At 34.0% G+C, this 17,858-nt stretch overlaps 1 protein-coding gene across 4 annotated transcripts in view; it reads left to right on the top strand.

The window, feature by feature from the left end:
* Positions 1–17,858, top strand: part of LOC142350566 (calcium-dependent secretion activator 2-like) — a 240,494-nt gene that overhangs the window by 158,639 nt on the left and 63,997 nt on the right. For all 4 annotated transcript variants that reach the window (XM_075402416.1, XM_075402417.1, XM_075402419.1 and 1 more), the window contains 2 exons: positions 13,927–13,959; positions 14,123–14,197. In XM_075402416.1, the coding sequence (XP_075258531.1) occupies positions 13,927–13,959; positions 14,123–14,197 (108 nt within the window). The remainder of the gene's footprint in view (positions 1–13,926; positions 13,960–14,122; positions 14,198–17,858) is intronic.

The following is a 17,858-nucleotide window of genomic DNA, read 5'->3' on the forward strand; positions in this document are numbered from 1 at the left end:
GCAATCCTTGTTATTGTGTTTTTCGTGACTTAAAAAGGTCCCAATTTAGTCTTTGGATACTATTTTAGCCGATGAATAGACCAAGATCCTAAAATGGAGAAGTATATATGTTGGTTTATTAATCTGGTACCAATCAACAGTTTTTAATGCTGCAGTATTTTTAATGCGCTTCCGTTTGCAGCCCTTGATTTTTCGGGATCTGAAACTGGCTAAACATGTAGAGCCCACTAATAAATAGTCTCTAAATGAAATTCTCTGATAGTGCTGAGAAAACTTAAATTAATGATGTAAATTTTTTTTGAAATCTTTCAAAACGAGATAAACATGGAGAGCTCAGTGGGCATTAGTTCTCATTGGAGTCCTTTAGCTCGCTGAAACAGTGTTTCAAATAAATTCAATTATTAATAGCCGCCCTCATCTTCTCAGCCGGCTATTATAGTGCTCCTATTTTTTTTACATTTCAAAGATTTTTAATTGTATTGGGGCGCTGTCTTTTTTAAGATCTGTTCACACATTTTCATGATTTTTGAAGTCAAATTGGAGTAGTGATTTTGGTCACGCCGAAACAGGAAATGGAGTGAAAAAGCGAGTGGTTTTGCGGCGTGATTTTTTTTCGCTCTAATTTTAAAGTAGAGTGAGAAAACGGTGTTTGAACAAAAATTCGGTTTCTCGCTAGTGGTTTTTTTGTTCACATGCGGAATTTGGACATTGATTTTCTGTTTTTTTCTTATTTTTTTATCTGATTTTTTTTTAAAAATGAGTTTCTCAATTCACTCATAGTCCATTTTAGGTCTAGTTTTTCTGTTTAGTCAATGAAAATTCTTTGAATTGTACGTCAGGACTTGTCCTGCTATGTTTTTTTTACTTCATCGAACTTTTTTTTCGCTTTACCCATTTCGCTTTTTCGAAATTTTGCGTGAAAACTTTTTGACTTCTCTAGGCTAGTTTCACTTTTCTGTCAATCTGCTCAAAGCCCGTTTAAACAGCAGCTGCTCAGCAAAGCAATTGAAAACCAAGAGAGTCAGTATAAAAAAATCAAAGTCAGAAGTGGAAACGGAATAAACCCATAAAGCCCATTTTCAGATGCCGGGTACTTGAATTTTGTTCTCCTAAGTTTTAGTTACTATCTATGATGCTTATTGGTATTGATACTAGACACTGTAGCCTCTCACTGAGAGACAGGAGTATGTTCAATTACGAAATGACATCAAAATAAATCGCACTTAAAATTGTTTTTATGCAAAAATCAATTTTTGTTGATAATTTCTTTTCTTTCAATGCCAATAGAGTTATGGGAATCAACGGCGCCTATATTTCTCGGCAATCTGCCGGGTATGTTTTGAACTTTTTGTTCAATAAGTCTGCAATTGACTTTGGTCCTCGTCTATGGATGTATTGTGTGCAATTTAAATCTACTGCTGATGTCTGTTTAAGACATAGGTAGAAAAAGATAGACACAAAAAATTTTTTTCTATGTTCAATGTTTTTTTCCATGTTGTATTTTTTTCCATGTTTTTGCTGCTTTTTTTAATTATAAACATTGGCATTCAAGCCGCTGATACTCGAAAAACTCTGCAACTTTCCAATTCTTTTACTTTCTGCAAATTTGCAAAACAGATTTTCATCTCTTTGAAAAAGTAACTTCGTCATTCAGCACAGTTGTTTATTTCGTTGATTTTTTCAAACATTGGAAAATAAGATTGAAATGATAATGATTTCACGTTTTTTGCTGCTTGAAATTATTAATCTTGGAAATTTACTGATTTTTATTATTTCGCTCGGCCACGGAGTTAGTAGTACATTTACTTCAATCACGATTTTGTTATTTTAAGTGGAACCGGCTTGTATTTTAAGATTATAAAGTGAAAATATTTACTCGTCCGATTAAGTTTACTCCCAGCTCAAACGTAACAATTTGACCAATGCATCGTAGTGTAATGTATGCATTGGCTGACAAACTGTTTCCTTTATGGGTGACAAAACTTCTTTTCTTAAATGTTTAGGTAAATATAGGCCAGCTCAACTTATTAATCAACATTTATTAATTTCTCTCTCTAGTGTTTTCTCATTGGAGTCCTTTAGCTCGCTGAAACAGTTTTTCAAATAAATTCAATTATTAATAGCCGCCCTCATCTTCTCAGCCGGCTATTATAGCGCTCCTATTTTTTTTACATTTCAAAGAATTTGAATTGTATTGGGGCGCTGTCTTTTTTACGATCTGTTCACACATTTTCATGATTTTTGAAGTCAAATTGGAGTAGTGATTTTGGTCACGCCGAAACAGGAAATGGAGTGAAAAAGCGAGTGGTTTTGCGGCGTGATTTTTTTTCGCTCTAATTTTAAAGTAGAGTGAGAAAACGGTGTTTGAACAAAAATTCGGTTTCTCGGTGGTGGTTTTTTTGTTCACATGCGGCAATTTCACTCTGATTTTTACTGTTTTTTCGGTTTTTTGGATCGGATTTTTCTCTAATTGGTTTTACCAACCCATTCACTGCTCATTCTAGGCCTAGTTTTTTTGTTTGAATTAAGTTTTTCTCGCTAGTGGTTTTTTTTGTTCACATGCGGAATTTGGACATTGATTTTCTGTTTTTTTCTTATTTTTTTTATCTGATTTTTTTTAAAAATGATTTTCTCAATTCACTCATAGTCCATTTTAGGTCTAGTTTTTCTGTTAAGTCAATGAAAATTCTTTGAATTGTACGTCAGGACTTGTCCTGCTATGTTTTTTTTACTTCGTCGAACTTTTTTTTCGCTTTACCCATTTCGCTTTTTCGAAATTTTGCGTGAAATCTTTTTGACTTCTCTAGGCTAGTTTCACTTTTCTGTCAATCTGCTCAAAGCCCGTTTAAACAGCAGCTGCTCAGCAAAGCAATTGAAAACCAAGAGAGTCAGTATAAAAAAATCAAAGTCAGAAGTGAAAACGGAATAACCCCATAAAGCCCATTTTCAGATGCCCGGTACTTGAATTTTGTTCTCCTAAGTTTTAGTTACTATCTATGATGCTTATTGGTATTGATACTAGACACTGTAGCCTCTCACTGAGAGACACGAGTATGTTCAATTACGAAATGACATCAAAATAAATCGCACTTAAAATTGTTTTTATGCAAAAATCAATTTTTGTTGATATTTTCTTTTCTTTCAATGCCAATAGAGTTATGGGAATCAACGGCGCCTATATTTCTCGGCAATCTGCCCAGTATGTTTTGAACTTTTTGTTCAATAAGTCTGCAATTGACTTTGGTCCTGGTCTATGGATGTATTGTGTGCATTTTAAATCTACTGCTGATGTCTGTTTAAGACATAGGTAGAAAAAGATAGACACAAAAATTTTTTTTCTATGTTCAATGTATTTTTCCATGTTTTAATTTTTTCCATGTTTTTGCTGCTTTTTTTAATTATAAACATTGGCATTCAAGCCGCTGATACTCGAAAAACTCAGCAACTTTCCAATTCTTTTACTTTCTGCAAATTTGCAAAACAGATTTTCATCTCTTTGAAATAGTAACTTCGTCATTCAGCACAGTTGTTTATTTCGTTGATTTTTTCAAACATTGGAAAATAAGATTGAAATGATAATGATTTCACGTTTTTTGCTGCTTGAAATTATTAATCTTGGAAATTTACTGATTTTTATTATTTCGCTCGGCCACGGAGTTAGTAGTACATTTACTTCAATCACGATTTTGTTATTTTAAGTGGAACCGGCTTGTATTTTAAGATTATAAAGTGAAAATATTTACTCGTCCGATTAAGTTTACTCCCAGCTCAAACGTAACAATTTGACCAATGCATCGTAGTGTAATGTATGCATTGGCTGACAAACTGTTTCCTTTATGGGTGACAAAACTTCTTTTCTTAAATGTTTGGGTAAATATAGGCCAGCTCAACTTATTAATCAACATTTATTAATTTCTCTCGATTTAATTATACTTTGTGGTTGCCTTATATAGCTATTAGTAATTTATTATACAACAAGCTGATGCGAATGCTAACTGGTTAGTTTCACCGAGAAGGTGTCTAAGTTGCCTTCTATATGATTGGAAGAACAATCCTGGTTTCTTCCTTGCAGATATTTTTGACGTTCATACGAGAAAAGGTTATTGTAGAGTAAAATTAATAGTATTGGGCTATTATTATACTATCTCTTTTTTAAAAAATTTGTTTTACCTTTCGATCACTTTTTTTGCTTTACACAAGTCCCAACTTTTCGTATTTGTCTTCTCACTTACCTCACTCATTATTTCAACTGAATGGAATAGAACTAATTCAGCAAATTTACACAATTGCGTTTAAGGTCGAAGGGTGAAATGAAATGAAACGGGTTAAACTCATCCAGCCTGGTCACTACGACTCTTTCAAATGTTTGTTTAAATAATGATTGTATTTTGTCATTTTAAGTTTTTCGACTCCTAAGGCCTGATAACTTTTATTTGGCTTGCGCCTGTGGTAATGTTTTTCCAAGGTGGTAATGTTTTTTCTAAGGTGGTAATGTGGTAGTGTTTAAAAAGCCGCCCTCATCTTCTCAGCCGGTTATTATAGCGCTCTTTATTTTTTACAATCCAAGAATTGGATTGTATTGGTGTTCTGTCTTTTTTACGACTCGAACAGGGGTATTGGAGTCCTTTTTTTTAATCAATTTTATTGGAGTGATTTTTGAAGCGGGAAATGAAACGCGTGAAAAAATTTGGAGTGATTTTGGTGGTGAACGAAAGTGAAGAGCGGATCAAAAAGAGAGTGGTTTTTGTTCATACCGCTGTTTTTGAGAGAGCGAAAAATTGATGTGTGAAAAAATTTTCTCAAAGCGAGCGAATTTTTTTGTTCACGTGCGGCTTTTAAAAGCAGTTTTTTTGCAACTTTTGATGGTTATGAGGTTTGATTATGATATTGTATTAGTTTAAGGCTTGTTTTGATAGGAATCGAAGGTTTCAAGTAGTTAATTTTAGTTTAATGCTAATTTGGAGATTTTTTGTTCAGTTTTGCTGATTTTTAGACAAAATTTGATGATTTTTTGCCTGTTTTTTTGTTTTAATACTTTAAGTGGGATTTGGATAGAAGCTTGCTACTTAAGAAATATTCAGATACCAATTGACTAAAGTTTTCTTGGTATAACTCGTTTTTTCTTAGGAAAATTGACAGAAAAATTGAGAAATTTTTAAACCATTTTTCTTATTTTTTTAAAGTTTTTCTTTTTTTAAATCTTAGACAATTTTCTTAGCCTATTATGACTTGCCCATTGTTTTGCAAGCTTTTCATTGCTTTAATTGCAAAGGAACTTTATTCGGCTTTAAGTTTCCTTGTACTATATAAAAAAACTCAAGTTAAAAAAGTGTTTATAGTTTTTTGTTCAATTTGTTTTTGAATGCCGTTTCTATTCTTCCTTAATTTTTTTTATGGCAATTGTGGAGGTTCAGGGTTCACAATAGTTGTTCAGTTGTTTAGTCATAAGGATAGGCAATTTTCTCCTTCGAGTCGTTTCCGGAATTCTTCCGGCTATGTTTTTTTATTTTTGTAAGATGTTTTCACACCTTTTTTCATGACTTTGAGCTTTCAAAACGGGATAAACCGGTAAAGCTCAGCGGGCATCAATTTTCATTACAGGCCCTTAGCCGCGTTTAGTATTCTTTCAAGTGCTTAGAGTCGGTAAGTAACTGGCAAGGCCGTATTTCATGGTCAAAAGGTCACTTTTGGAGTTTTTGAGCCCAAAATGTTGCAATTTTTCGCGTTTTTTCGTCTTTTTTCGAATTTCTTGTTGGACCAGTCTAAACTAGAGTTTTGTAAAAATTGATAAATGTCTTTTGCTAGAAATATTTACTTCTTATAACCATTTTAGGAGCTATATCTTTTGGTACTCGAAACGCAAATTTATTCAATTGTTTACAATTTTTTCAAGTTTTTGAAAATTGTTCACATATTTTGAGTTTTTCAGCCCTAGCTGTCAAGCAACCTCTTCTACACTTACTTCAATCACGATTCTGTTATTTTAAGTGGAACCGGCTTGTATTTTAAGATTATAAAGTGAAAATATTTACTCGTCCGATTAAGTTTACTCCCAGCTCAAACGTAACAATTTGACCAATGCATCGTAGTGTAATGTATGCATTGGCTGACAAAATGTTTCCTTTATGGGTGACAAAACTTCTTTTCTTAAATGTTTAGGTAAATATAGGCCAGCTCAACTTATTAATCAACATTTATTAATTTCTCTCGATTTAATTATACTTTGTGGTTGCCTTATATAGCTATTAGTAATTTATGATACAACAAGCTGATGCGAATGCTAAATGGTTAGTTTCACCGAGAAGGTGTCTAAGTTGCCTTCTATATGATTGGAAGAACAATCCTGGTTTATTCCTTGCAGATATTTTTGACGTTCATACGAGAAAAGGTTATTGTAGAGTAAAATTAATAGTATTGGGCTATTATTATACTATCTCTTTTTTTAAAAATTTGTTTTACCTTTCGATCACTTTTTTTGCTTTACACAAGTCCCAACTTTTCGTATTTGTCTTCTCACTTACCTCACTCATTATTTCAACTGAATGGAATAGAACTAATTCAGCAAATTTACACAATTGCGTTTAAGGTCGAAGGGTGATATGAAATGAAACGGGTTAAACTCATCCAGCCTGGTCACTACGACTCTTTCAAATGTTTGTTTAAATAATGATTGTATTTTGTCATTTTAAGTTTTTCGACTCCTAAGGCCTGATAACTTTTATTTGGCTTGCGCCTGTGGTAATGTTTTTCCAAGGTGGTAATGTTTTTTCTAAGGTGGTAATGTGGTAGTGTTTAAAAAGACGCCCTCATCTTCTCAGCCGGTTATTATAGCGCTCTTAATTTTTTGCAATCCAAGAATTGGATTGTATTGGTGTTCTGTCTTTTTTACGACTCGAACAGGGGTATTGGAGAAGTCCTTTTTTTTAATCAATTTTATTGGAGTGATTTTTGAAGCGGGAAATGAAACGCGTGAAAAAATTTGGAGTGATTTTGGTGGTGAACAAAAGTGAAGAGCGGATCAAAAGGAGAGTGGTTTTTGTTCAGACCGCTGTTTTTGAGAGAGCGAAAAATTGATGTGTGAAAAAATTTTCTCTAAGCGAGCGAATTTTTTTGTTCACGTGCGGCTTTTAAAAGCAGTTTTTTGCAACTTTTGATGGTTATGAGGTTTGATTATGATATTGTATTATTTAAGGCTTGTTTTGATAGGAATCGAAGGTTTCAAGTAGTTAATTTTAGTTTAATGCTAATTTGGAGATTTTTTGTTCAGTTTTGCTGATTTTTAGACAAAATTTGATGATTTTTTGCCTGTTTTTTTGTTTTAATACTTTAAGTGGGATTTGGATAGAAGCTTGCTACTTAAGATATATTCAGATACCAATTGACTAAAGTTTTCTTGGTATAACTCGTTTTTTCTTAGGAAAATTGACAGAAAAATTGAGAAATTTTTAAACCATTTTTCTTATTTTTTTAAAGTTTTTCTTTTTTTTAAATCTTAGACAATTTTCTTAGCCTATTATGACTTGCCCATTGTTTTGCAAGCTTTTCATTGCTTTAATTGCAAAGGAACTTTATTCGGCTTTAAGTTTCCTTGTACTATATAAAAAAAACTCAAGTTAAAAAAGTGTTTATAGTTTTTTGTTCAATTTGTTTTTGAATGCCGTTTCTATTCTTCCTTAATTTTTTTATGGCAATTGAGGAGGTTCAGGGTTCACAATAGTTGTTCAGTTGTTTAGTCATAAGGATGGGCAATTTTCTCCTTCGAGTTCTCCTTCCTTCCGGAATTCTTCCGGCTATGTTTTTTTTATTTTTGTAAGATGTTTTCACACCTTTTTTCATGACTTTGAGCTTTCAAAACGGGATAAACCGGTAAAGCTCTGCGGGCATCAATTTTCATTACAGGCCCTTAGCCGCGATTAATATTCTTTCAAGTGCTTAGAGTGGGTAAGTAACTGGCAAGGCCGTATTTCATGGTCAAAAGGTCACTTTTGGAGTTTTTGATCCCAAAATGTTGCAATTTTTCGCGTTTTTTCGTCTTTTTTCGAATTTCTTGTTGGACCAGTCTAAACTAGAGTTTTGTAAAAATCGATAAAGGTCTTTTACTAGAAATATTTACTTCTTATGACCATTTTAGGAGCTATATATTTTTGTGCTCGAAACATAAACACGCAAATTTATTCAATTGTTTACAATTTTTTCAAGTTTTTTGAAAATTGTTCACGTATTTTGAGTTTTTCAGCCCTAGCTGTCAAGCAACCTCCTCAACGGTTTGATAATAGGTTACTGCATAGTTTCTATTGGTAATAGAATTGTTTTCAACATTTTTGATAAAACTTGCATTTTTTTCAAATTTTTCATAAATTTGTTGTCATTATCTAAGTTTTCCGAGGCCCAGGCGCCAGGAAATCTCCTATTGCGTTTGATAATTGGGCACTAAAAACTTTTTTGGCCATGGAATAGTTTTTATAGCTGCGAAGCTGTAAGCTGAGCGAAGCTATATTGAGGTGCTCTTGATTTTTCTTGTTTCGTCGCCTGACGCTCTTTTTTCGTTTTATATTTGTTCACACAGCAAAGCTGAAAAATTCAAATTTTCTGAATGACTTCTTCCTCTCACTAACGGAATTTGCGCGCGTGACGTCATTTCTCACTCGTTTTAACAAAAATTTTTAGGTTATTTGCGTGATTAGATTTTGATCATACGTGACTTACCTCACTCAATAAAATGGCTTTTGCACTTTAAAACTTAAGTTTAATTTGAATTTGGTTAAGGTCAAAGGAACTCAATTGTGCAGTAAAGGTCCCTAATAAGAGGCTTCTGCGGAATGAATTTTAACAAGCTTTATTAATTTATCGCTGAATGTTTTTTACCTAGTTTTTTTGAGAGGCGTAGATTTTTTTTTCAATTTATATCTGTATCTGTTTCTATCTCTCTTATATGGCACGTAGGTCTATTCTTTCGCGGCTATTCCGGCAATCTGCCGGCTATGTTCATTATTTAATTATCAGAAGTTGTACCAATATTTTGATAAAACTTGCAATTTTTTTCGAGTTATTTTTTAAATATTTTTTTGTCATTTTTTAGGTTTCTCCAACCTCAAGGGCCAACGAACCTCCTGCAGGGTTTGATAATGGGTTACTGCTTAGTTTCTAGTGGGAATGACACAGGTTTTCAATTTTTAATTATTGCGATTTTTAGCAGTTTTGTTTTAATGAAGTTTATTTCTCGAGTTTATATGCCATTAGTGGACAATAAATCTCTTTCAAGTCCTGTGCGTGAGTTAATGAGTATATTGAATTTTATCATATTTGGCCTTCATGGTAAAGGCCTCAAGAGTTTTACCGATGAATATTTTCTATAATTTGTTTGATTAGTTTAGTTTCTCAATTTTTTTGATTGTCTTTTTGGCTGGGATTGTTCAATTGATCTGCTGGTCAGGTACATTAATTTTCAGTTTTTAATTCAATTCTTTGGATTGTATTTCAGGACTTGTCCTGCTATGTTTTTTTCTTCGTCGAACAAAAAAAATGTTTCGTTTTACCTCATTTTGCCGCTTTTTCAACATTTTGCGTGAAATCTTTTTGTCTTCTCTAGGCTGGTTTCTCTCTTCTCTCATTCTGCTAAAAATGATTTTGAACATCGGTTGCTCAGTAAAGCAATTCAAAATGAATATTGTTAGTATAAAAAATTGAAGTCAGAAATAGAAACGGGATAAACCCATAAAGCCCAATTTTAGATGCACGCTATTTGAACGTTGTTCCTATAAGTCTTAGTTACCATCTCTAATGCTTATTGGTATTGATAGTGGCCCCTGTAGCCTCTCTCTAAGAAACAGAAGTATGTTCAACTACGAAATGCCATCAAAATAAATCGGACTTAAAGAATGTTGGACTTGAAATCGGACTTAAATCATGCTTATTGGAATCGACGGCGGTTATTTTCCGGCAATCTGCTGGGTATGTTTTTAAAGGTCGAAAGGCGAATTGCAATGAAACGTGATAAGCCAATAGAGTCTGGTCACTAAGATTTAAATGTTTGTTTAAAGATTCAGTTCATTAAGTTCTGAAAGTTTCTTAGAGCGTACCACTATTTGTGTTTAGTAGTAAGCTGGTTGTCCTCCAAATTAGAGACTTACTACGCCGTGTTTATCGAATCTATTGAACCTGTGGTCTAAATTTGAACTTATTTTGACTCTTCGAAAAAAATAGGCTGTCGTAAAACTTTCATTAATTTTCAATGCGAAGGGAGTCACTGGGAGCAACGGTGGATTTGTTTTCCGGAAATCTGCCGGCTATGTTTGATCCTTTCTACACACTGTACAATTAAATTGGCCGTATATTTCATCAATTTGTTGCTATTTTCTTGATTGAGAGTGGCAGCAGGTTGTCGAAGTTCACTCGGTCTAACGTTAATTCGTATAGAAATTAAGTGTTTGTTAGATCAATTTTTTTCTCCGAGAGGACTTGTGCGCACTGAAGACATCTATGAACATCCCCGAGTTGGACTGAATTCTATTTTTTTTACATATTGAGAGAAGGAAAATGGCTTTCTTAAAATACTGCTTTGTATAGCTTATTTACCTTAATCTTAGTTGTTTTTCATATAGTTGTCTGACGCTCTTTTTTATTGTTATCACTCTGCAGATGTAAAAAAAAACAAGTTTTTTGGTCTTCGCATACAGCGCTTCTTTCGATGCTCCTTTACTGCTTATCTGTGCGTGAAGTCTTTTAGAATAGCTTGCGTTGAGTTTCAGCTCAATTTCGTGATAAGTTTTTAAAAATCATTAATGACTCAGTGTCTAAATGACTTTTAGCAATAAGTTTGAGATCCTTTATGGTATCTGTAAATAATTTCAAATTCAATAAAAGAGTGCTGTAGAATGGGAACTTTTAAAAAATATAATTGCAACAAAAATAATTGGAGAAGTTATACTGATTTTATCTGAGTTGACTCTCGAAATGGTTTTTAGGCATTAATGTTAAGGCCACTTGACTCTTTTCAAGGTTAGTTCAGGATTCCTGTATGATGTAGGCTGTTAACAATGAATAATCATTGTTAACAGCCTCAATCAGTGGCCAAAAGAAAGAATTTTGATTTCGTTCTGGCAGGAAATCTCTTGAAACTAATAATCGCTTCCTTACAAACATTTTTATAATTTTGATGTTACTGTGCTTCTTAAACATTGGCATCTTAAAGGGCGTTCAGCTTTTAAAGAGGGTTAGTTTTCAATTTCGCTTTATTTAATTGTTTCTCTGTCTGTTGCAATTGCAGTGATAGTAAAGACGGCCAGCCGTTGCTTTTTCTTGCGGCTGATCGTTATATTTCATCCAAATTTGACAATTGAAAATTTGTTCGGGGTGCTTATTTGTTAATTAATAGCCGCACAGCGATAGCTGGGGCTATTATTGGCCTTCTCTTGGTTTTTTTTACGACTCGAAGAGGAGTATTGGTTTTCTCTCGGTCTTTTTTTACAGGAAGTAGATTTATTCACGAGGCATTTTGACCTAAAGCAAAAGTGAGAAAAGCTGTCTTGGTGAACAGATTTTCGCTAAGCGAGAGAAGTTTTTTGATCATGCGCTGCGTTTAGTGAATGACTTTTTGACTTTGAAAAGTAGTTTCTGACTGAATGGCACATATAGATAACCGTTTCTTCGTCTATGTGACCAATTTTTTTTGCTTTTAATTTGGTTTTTTGTCGAAATAATTGTCGGTTTTTTTGGTTTTTTGTCGAAATAATTGTCGGTTAATTTGGTTTTTTGTCGAAATAATTTTTATTCGATGCTATGTTGAAATTTACACCTCGGAAATTGATGCCATAGTGTTTTGTAGGGCCTGAAAATGCTTTTCAAGTTGAAAATTGGCACATATTTCTTGATTTTTTAGTTATTTTTTTGGTTTTTTTTCTATTAATTTCTTCATTTTTGGATCTTTTAACCGTCTGTTTGTCAAAAATCAGTTAATAGTGCAACTTCTCTTTGATAATTCATATACTCAACGCCTCTTTCTACCTCGATGTATTTTGTAAAAATGTACATATGCTAATCCGATTTTGGTATTTTTTCCGATTTTCGTCAGTTTTTTGTTTGTATTTTGGTTGTAATTGCTGGAAATAGTCTTTTTGTGCAACATGAGGGATTTTAATTTCGTTTCAATTAAAATTCAGTCATTTTTTGGCGCTAAGTTTTTGAAAAAGAGTTAAAACTTTTCCATAAATGCAGTCTTAAAAGTTTTTTGACCATTTTTTTTGCAAAATGTTTCGATGTTTTGTAATTATGAATTCTGCTTTTTACTATTTTTTTCTCTTCAGGAGGATAGATCTTTGTATCGGATGACTAGTTATCTTTTCTATGTCGGAGTGCTGGACAATGAAATGTATTCGTTTTTCGTGAATTTTTTTAATTCATTTTTAACTTTCAAAAATCAGAATGTCTTTGTTACGGTGTTCCTTACATTGTGCCCATATTCTTCACATTCTAGTTAGTATCAATTTAGCTATGTCCTGGCACCCACATTTATTTTCGTTATATTGTTTTTTTTTCAATTGTCAAAAATGAATGATTTCAGCTTTTTCTTATTTTCGTTATTTTCTTTGGTTTGCAGTTGATTTCATTCAACATAAGGCAGTATTGAGAGTTTGATAGCTAGCCTTTTCAAAAATTGCCACTTATGACTTTTTACTGCAATTTCTTCCGGCCTTGGTATTAATTTAAACGATTTTTTGCCCTTGAATATTCTTCTGCTGCTTGTCTTTTCTATGATCAATTTAATTTTTGAATTAGTATGAAATCAGGTTGTCTTGCCAATGTACAACAAGGAACAAGTGTGTTGTTTTTGTTGTCTCAATGGCAGTGATTAGAAGTGTAATTTTAGGTGTTTTCTGATTCTTAAGTTTGAGGTTTCGTTTTAACTTAGTTTCTAAGATTATTCTCTGCCGTTTGCTTTCGCTATCTTTTTCAGATTAGAATCATGAATTATATCAGGGCAATTAATAGCCTTGTCAGCTTTTTCAGACTATCAGTTTTTTGACGACCTTAATCTTTTTTACCGTTACTTAATATTTTTTAACGTTACTTTTAACGTTTTCAATAATATAAAATTTTTTTGCATTTTCTCTTGGTGACAGTGGTTTAAGTTTCACCAATTTTTAGAGCAGACCTAGAGAAGCAGTGAGTTAATGGTTTATTACAAAAGGTAGAGGCTTGTGCTGCAATTACGGTATTGTTAATGAAGTTTTGACGCTTCGAGTCGCTTCCGGAATGTTTTTTTATTTCGTCGTCATGATATTTGTTACGACCATATGACGTCACAGCCACTTTTTGTTCATTCGTTCATGCAATTTCAACTGAATTGCATGTGTGACGTCATTTTTCGCTCTTAGTGGAGCGAGTTTTTTGTTCATGTGCGTGATTAAATTTTTGGTCACACTTGACTTACCTCACTCTCAAAAATGACTTCCTCAAGTTGAAATTGACTTTTATTTACTTTAATTCAAAGAGATAAGGTCAAATGGGTGTGTGTCACTCTAAATGAAGGTTATTTGAGATCAGCTAATAGAGGCAGCAATAACTTATACAGATTTTTAATCAAAATATAACAGATCAGCCATCAATGAAAAGACGAATTTTTTTTGTCTGTCTTTTTTACTGTTTTTTTTAGACTGCCGATCTACGAATCTATTGCGGCTATTTTCTGGCAATCTGCCAGCTATGTTTTTTTTTGGTTTTAGATCTTCAGGAAAATTAGTTTTTTTTAGGAATTCTATGCTGAACTTTTTCTAGTTTTTCTCTCTTTTTTCAGTTAAACCTTCTGATGTCTAATTTGAAGAACTTGACTAATGAACCCTATTAGCAGAGCTGTGGTAGTACGTTTGTTCTCTGCTTTCTCTCCTTTGATTAGACTTTAAAACTCTTTAATTAAATGTTGTGTTTTAGGCGGACAAACTCACGCGTGGGCGTCAAGACTCGGTGAGTTACTAGAAACAATATTAGCGAACCTACCAAAAAATGGTCAGTTACAGATGTAAGTTTTAAAAAGCCCTGAAGTGATATTTTAGTCCAATGAAAACATGAAGATTCAAACCTTGTATGGACAGACATCGTAACGTTTCAATATTTTGATCTGTTTCAGAACCAGTACCACGCGCAAGTGCCAGAACTGATCAGAACAACACTCAGCGACTGCAAGACATCAATCGCCGAAAAGGTCAGTTGTTCTGTCGGATTATAAAACTGTAGCTTTTTTGGAAAACTTCTTTCATGTGAAGAATGAGTCCTTTTCTTAGAACTCAGTAATTATTCCCTGCTATTTGTGTATGGGATTTTAATAGGAGGACCCACCAAAATTTAACATGCAGTAATTCTGATTGCCACCAACTTTTTTCAAGTCTGCTTCAAATTTGTTTTCTGGCTGTTACTGTGTGCTATGTTTTTCCTCATAGTGTTTTCATACAGTGAATTCCTCGATAGTTTCATACAAAATGGTTTAGAAACATTTTTTTTCTCAGCAGAGTAGATTAGATGGCTAGCTGCCACAATTCTGTTTGAGGAAGTCTGGTTACATTAATAGTGCTAACGCAAAAGCGAATTGAGGCGAGATTGATATAGCTCTAAATATTGCTTGGAATAAATTTACAGAAAATTGCTTTACAAGCTTTGGTAGCCGAGCAATTGATGTTTCTATCTCGGATTAAATCAGTTGAATCTTCATTTTTTTCGAGAATTGTAAGTCAAGGAAAATAGGCCAACTTTTAGAAATAATTGCTCCAAAACGAGGAAAATTGGGTCAAAAAACAAGGATACTTGGGTCAAAAAACTAGGAAAATTGGGTCAACTACGTATAGGTCAAAAAACCGACCTTAAGATGTTAGGTACTGATCAGCAACTATGTACGGGTCAAAAAGGAGGAATTGAACATCCAATTCATTCATTGAGAGCTGGTTTTAAAAACACAGGTTCCGAGGCGATCTTGCTTATCGACGCAAATAACGCTTGCAATAGTTTCAACTGTGATGTTGCCTTACGAAACATCGAGAACCAAATGCCACATCATTACCAAAGAACATCTTTTTGAAAAAGCACAGCAGAATTTTGATCACGACGAAGTGGAAATAGTTGACAGTTGTAAAGTACTTGGTAATGTAATAAGTTCTGATAATGCAGAAAAGAAATTTGTAGAAAAATCACTTAAACAGCAGAAATCGTTGGTAAAAAAAAAACTGGTCGATCATGCCAATGTTTCACCACAGAATGTTTATAAATCGTTCACTCTATCGGTTCAGCATAAATTGACCTTCCTACTTCGCACAACACCTAATATTGAAGACCTGTTAAATGAATGTGAGAAATCAATCATAGATGAGCTATTACCTAATCTATTAAAGAATCCCGCCTACAATAAAAATTACCGGAATATCTTTTTGTTGCCGATAGAGGAGGGTGGCCTGAAGATCCTCAAACCTGAAGATCGCTTTAAAAAATATGAACGATCAGTTCAACTGTCAAGTCTCTTATCCCTATCTCTGCCCGAAGCTGAACTAAATTAACTACAAATTATAAAAGCGATAAAAAAGGAGAAAGAGCTTGCTATTAAATAAAAAAAGACGAGAATTAAGAGCGAAGTGAATAAGAACGAGATTCGCTCACTTGACTTAGCTAGTGACAAGGGAGCCGCTATGCCATTGAAGCGATATCACTTTGACCTAACGAAAAGCGAGTTTCGTGATGGCATTGCCCTTCGCTTCGACTGGGACCCAGTGAAGATGCCATCACTATGCGCATGAAATGAAAGTTTCACTGTGGCACATGCCCTCCACTGTCCGAAAGGAGAATACACGCACATGACACATAATGAACTTCGTGATTTCTTTGCGAACTTGTTAAGTGATGTCTGTCATGATGTCGAGATCGAACCTCATCTTCAGCTGTTGCAAGGGGAAACTTTTGCTCTTAAATCAACGACAACTGCTGATGATGCACGATTAGATATCAAGGCCAACGAGCTTTGTGAATGGAGGTTCAACAAAACTTATTTTGATGTGAATATTTCTACCTGCTGGCAAAAAGTTTCCCTGAAAGTAGCGAAGCCTACCGGTACCATGAGTCTATTAAAAAGAACAAATATGAACAAAAAATAACTGAGGTTGAGAAAGCAACATTTTGACCGATTGTCTTCGCTTGCACTGGTGGAGCTGGCCCATCAGCTTCAAAATCGTTGAAACAACTGGCATCAAATCTCTCGGCGCGAAAAGAGGACAGCTACGCTGATATCATCTTATCTAAGGACAAAAATCAGCTTTGCTCTCCTGAGGAGTTCCATCCTCTGCATGCGTGGGTCAAGGACTCTTAGGCCGCGCGAAATTGTTGATGCTTCGATGGGAGCTGTGGTTGAAGGAGGAAGGCAGTTAGTTTGACTCATCTACTTTCGTCATTAGTTGTTTGTTTTCTAATGCTGTCTGTCTTTTGTTTTACATTCTCAGCTGGTGTTTGTATATAATATCCTTTTATTGATAGATTTAAACAATATGAAATGCTTTATGTAGCGCTGGGAGGGTCCCGGATCAGTCAATTTTCACTCAGTGTTGAGGAGGGGCATTTCTTAATTAAGCTTTTCATTTTTGCAGACAGACTAAGCTTTCAAGCATCTACAACTCCTTCCACAAAAAATTAAAGAACACTTAAAATGAAAACGCTCGACGACTGTCGGGGTTTCTAATGATACAACTCGTATCTTTCTACGTCAAATAAATCGATCGGCCGAAATTGACCCCCACTAAAGCGACCCCCACTGAAGTGCGGAATAATCATCCGGTCATATGATAGATCATCGTTCCAATTCATTGCTGTAGTTAATGAGCATGACTTGCTGGATCAGTTTCTTTTTTACTGAGCCTTTTTAAAAATTTTTATAACTTTTGATATTAGAGTTTGATTCGGGCAAGATTTTTGAAGCTCTGAGTTTTAGGAAAATTGAGATAAGGACAAACCATTTGTATGCTTGAAGTTACGTTTGACTGAAAATCATAAACGTTGTTGTCAGTTAGAGTCAGATAGCTTTAATTCTACCTTTTTCGAGAAATATCCGACAAGTTGTTTGCGCTGATCATTCTTGGTTTTATCATAAAATGCTGTTTGAGCAAGAATTGCTGATTATGGGAGTGATTTGCTGCAATTTCACCTCTGTTTTTGATCGGGTTCCTTTCTTGAAAAAATTTTGAAAGTTCATTCATTGTTACATCGTGGGCCAGTTATTGGTTTGGTCGACGAAAATTCGTTGAAATGTAGTTTAGAACTTTTTCGGCTATCAACGCAAAAATAAATTTTATGGATCGTCTGTCTTTTTTTGTAAGCTGAGCTCACATATTTTTCCGATAACTGAGTATTCGAAATAAGCAAGTAAAGCCCAGTGGTATTAGGTTGCAATGAAGTCCCTGATTTTAATCTTGCATTGTTTCAATTTTCTAAGCCTCGCTGGGAAGGTCTGAATACAAGAAAAAGATAGAGTTCAAGAAAGTCCAGAGTGGTTTGATTTTTCATGTGTTTGAGTTTTTTCAAATATATCCTCAATTAACTTTATTCACAGAGGTCACAGAGGCGTTCTTCTATAGGAAAATTGAGGTCTTTTGACTTTCTTTATTGGATTAAATTTTCTGCAGACGAATTTAAGTTTCAGTATGTTTCATGTACTTACGGACTCCATGGTGGGCTTTTTTGCAGTCATTGTAAACATCTTTTCACAGTTTGATAGTTCGCCGAAAGCCGTGTTTTTATTATTTTGAAGGGCTGTGCCTGGGTCTACAGTTTGGTGGAGATTATTTTCCTTACTATATATATATATATATATTGACAATTGCATTCACTAGCTTGTC

The sequence above is a fragment of the Convolutriloba macropyga genome, chromosome 12, assembly GCF_964194025.1.
Source record: "Convolutriloba macropyga chromosome 12, txConMacr16.3, whole genome shotgun sequence".
Classification (NCBI taxonomy): Eukaryota; Metazoa; Xenacoelomorpha; order Acoela; family Convolutidae; genus Convolutriloba; species Convolutriloba macropyga.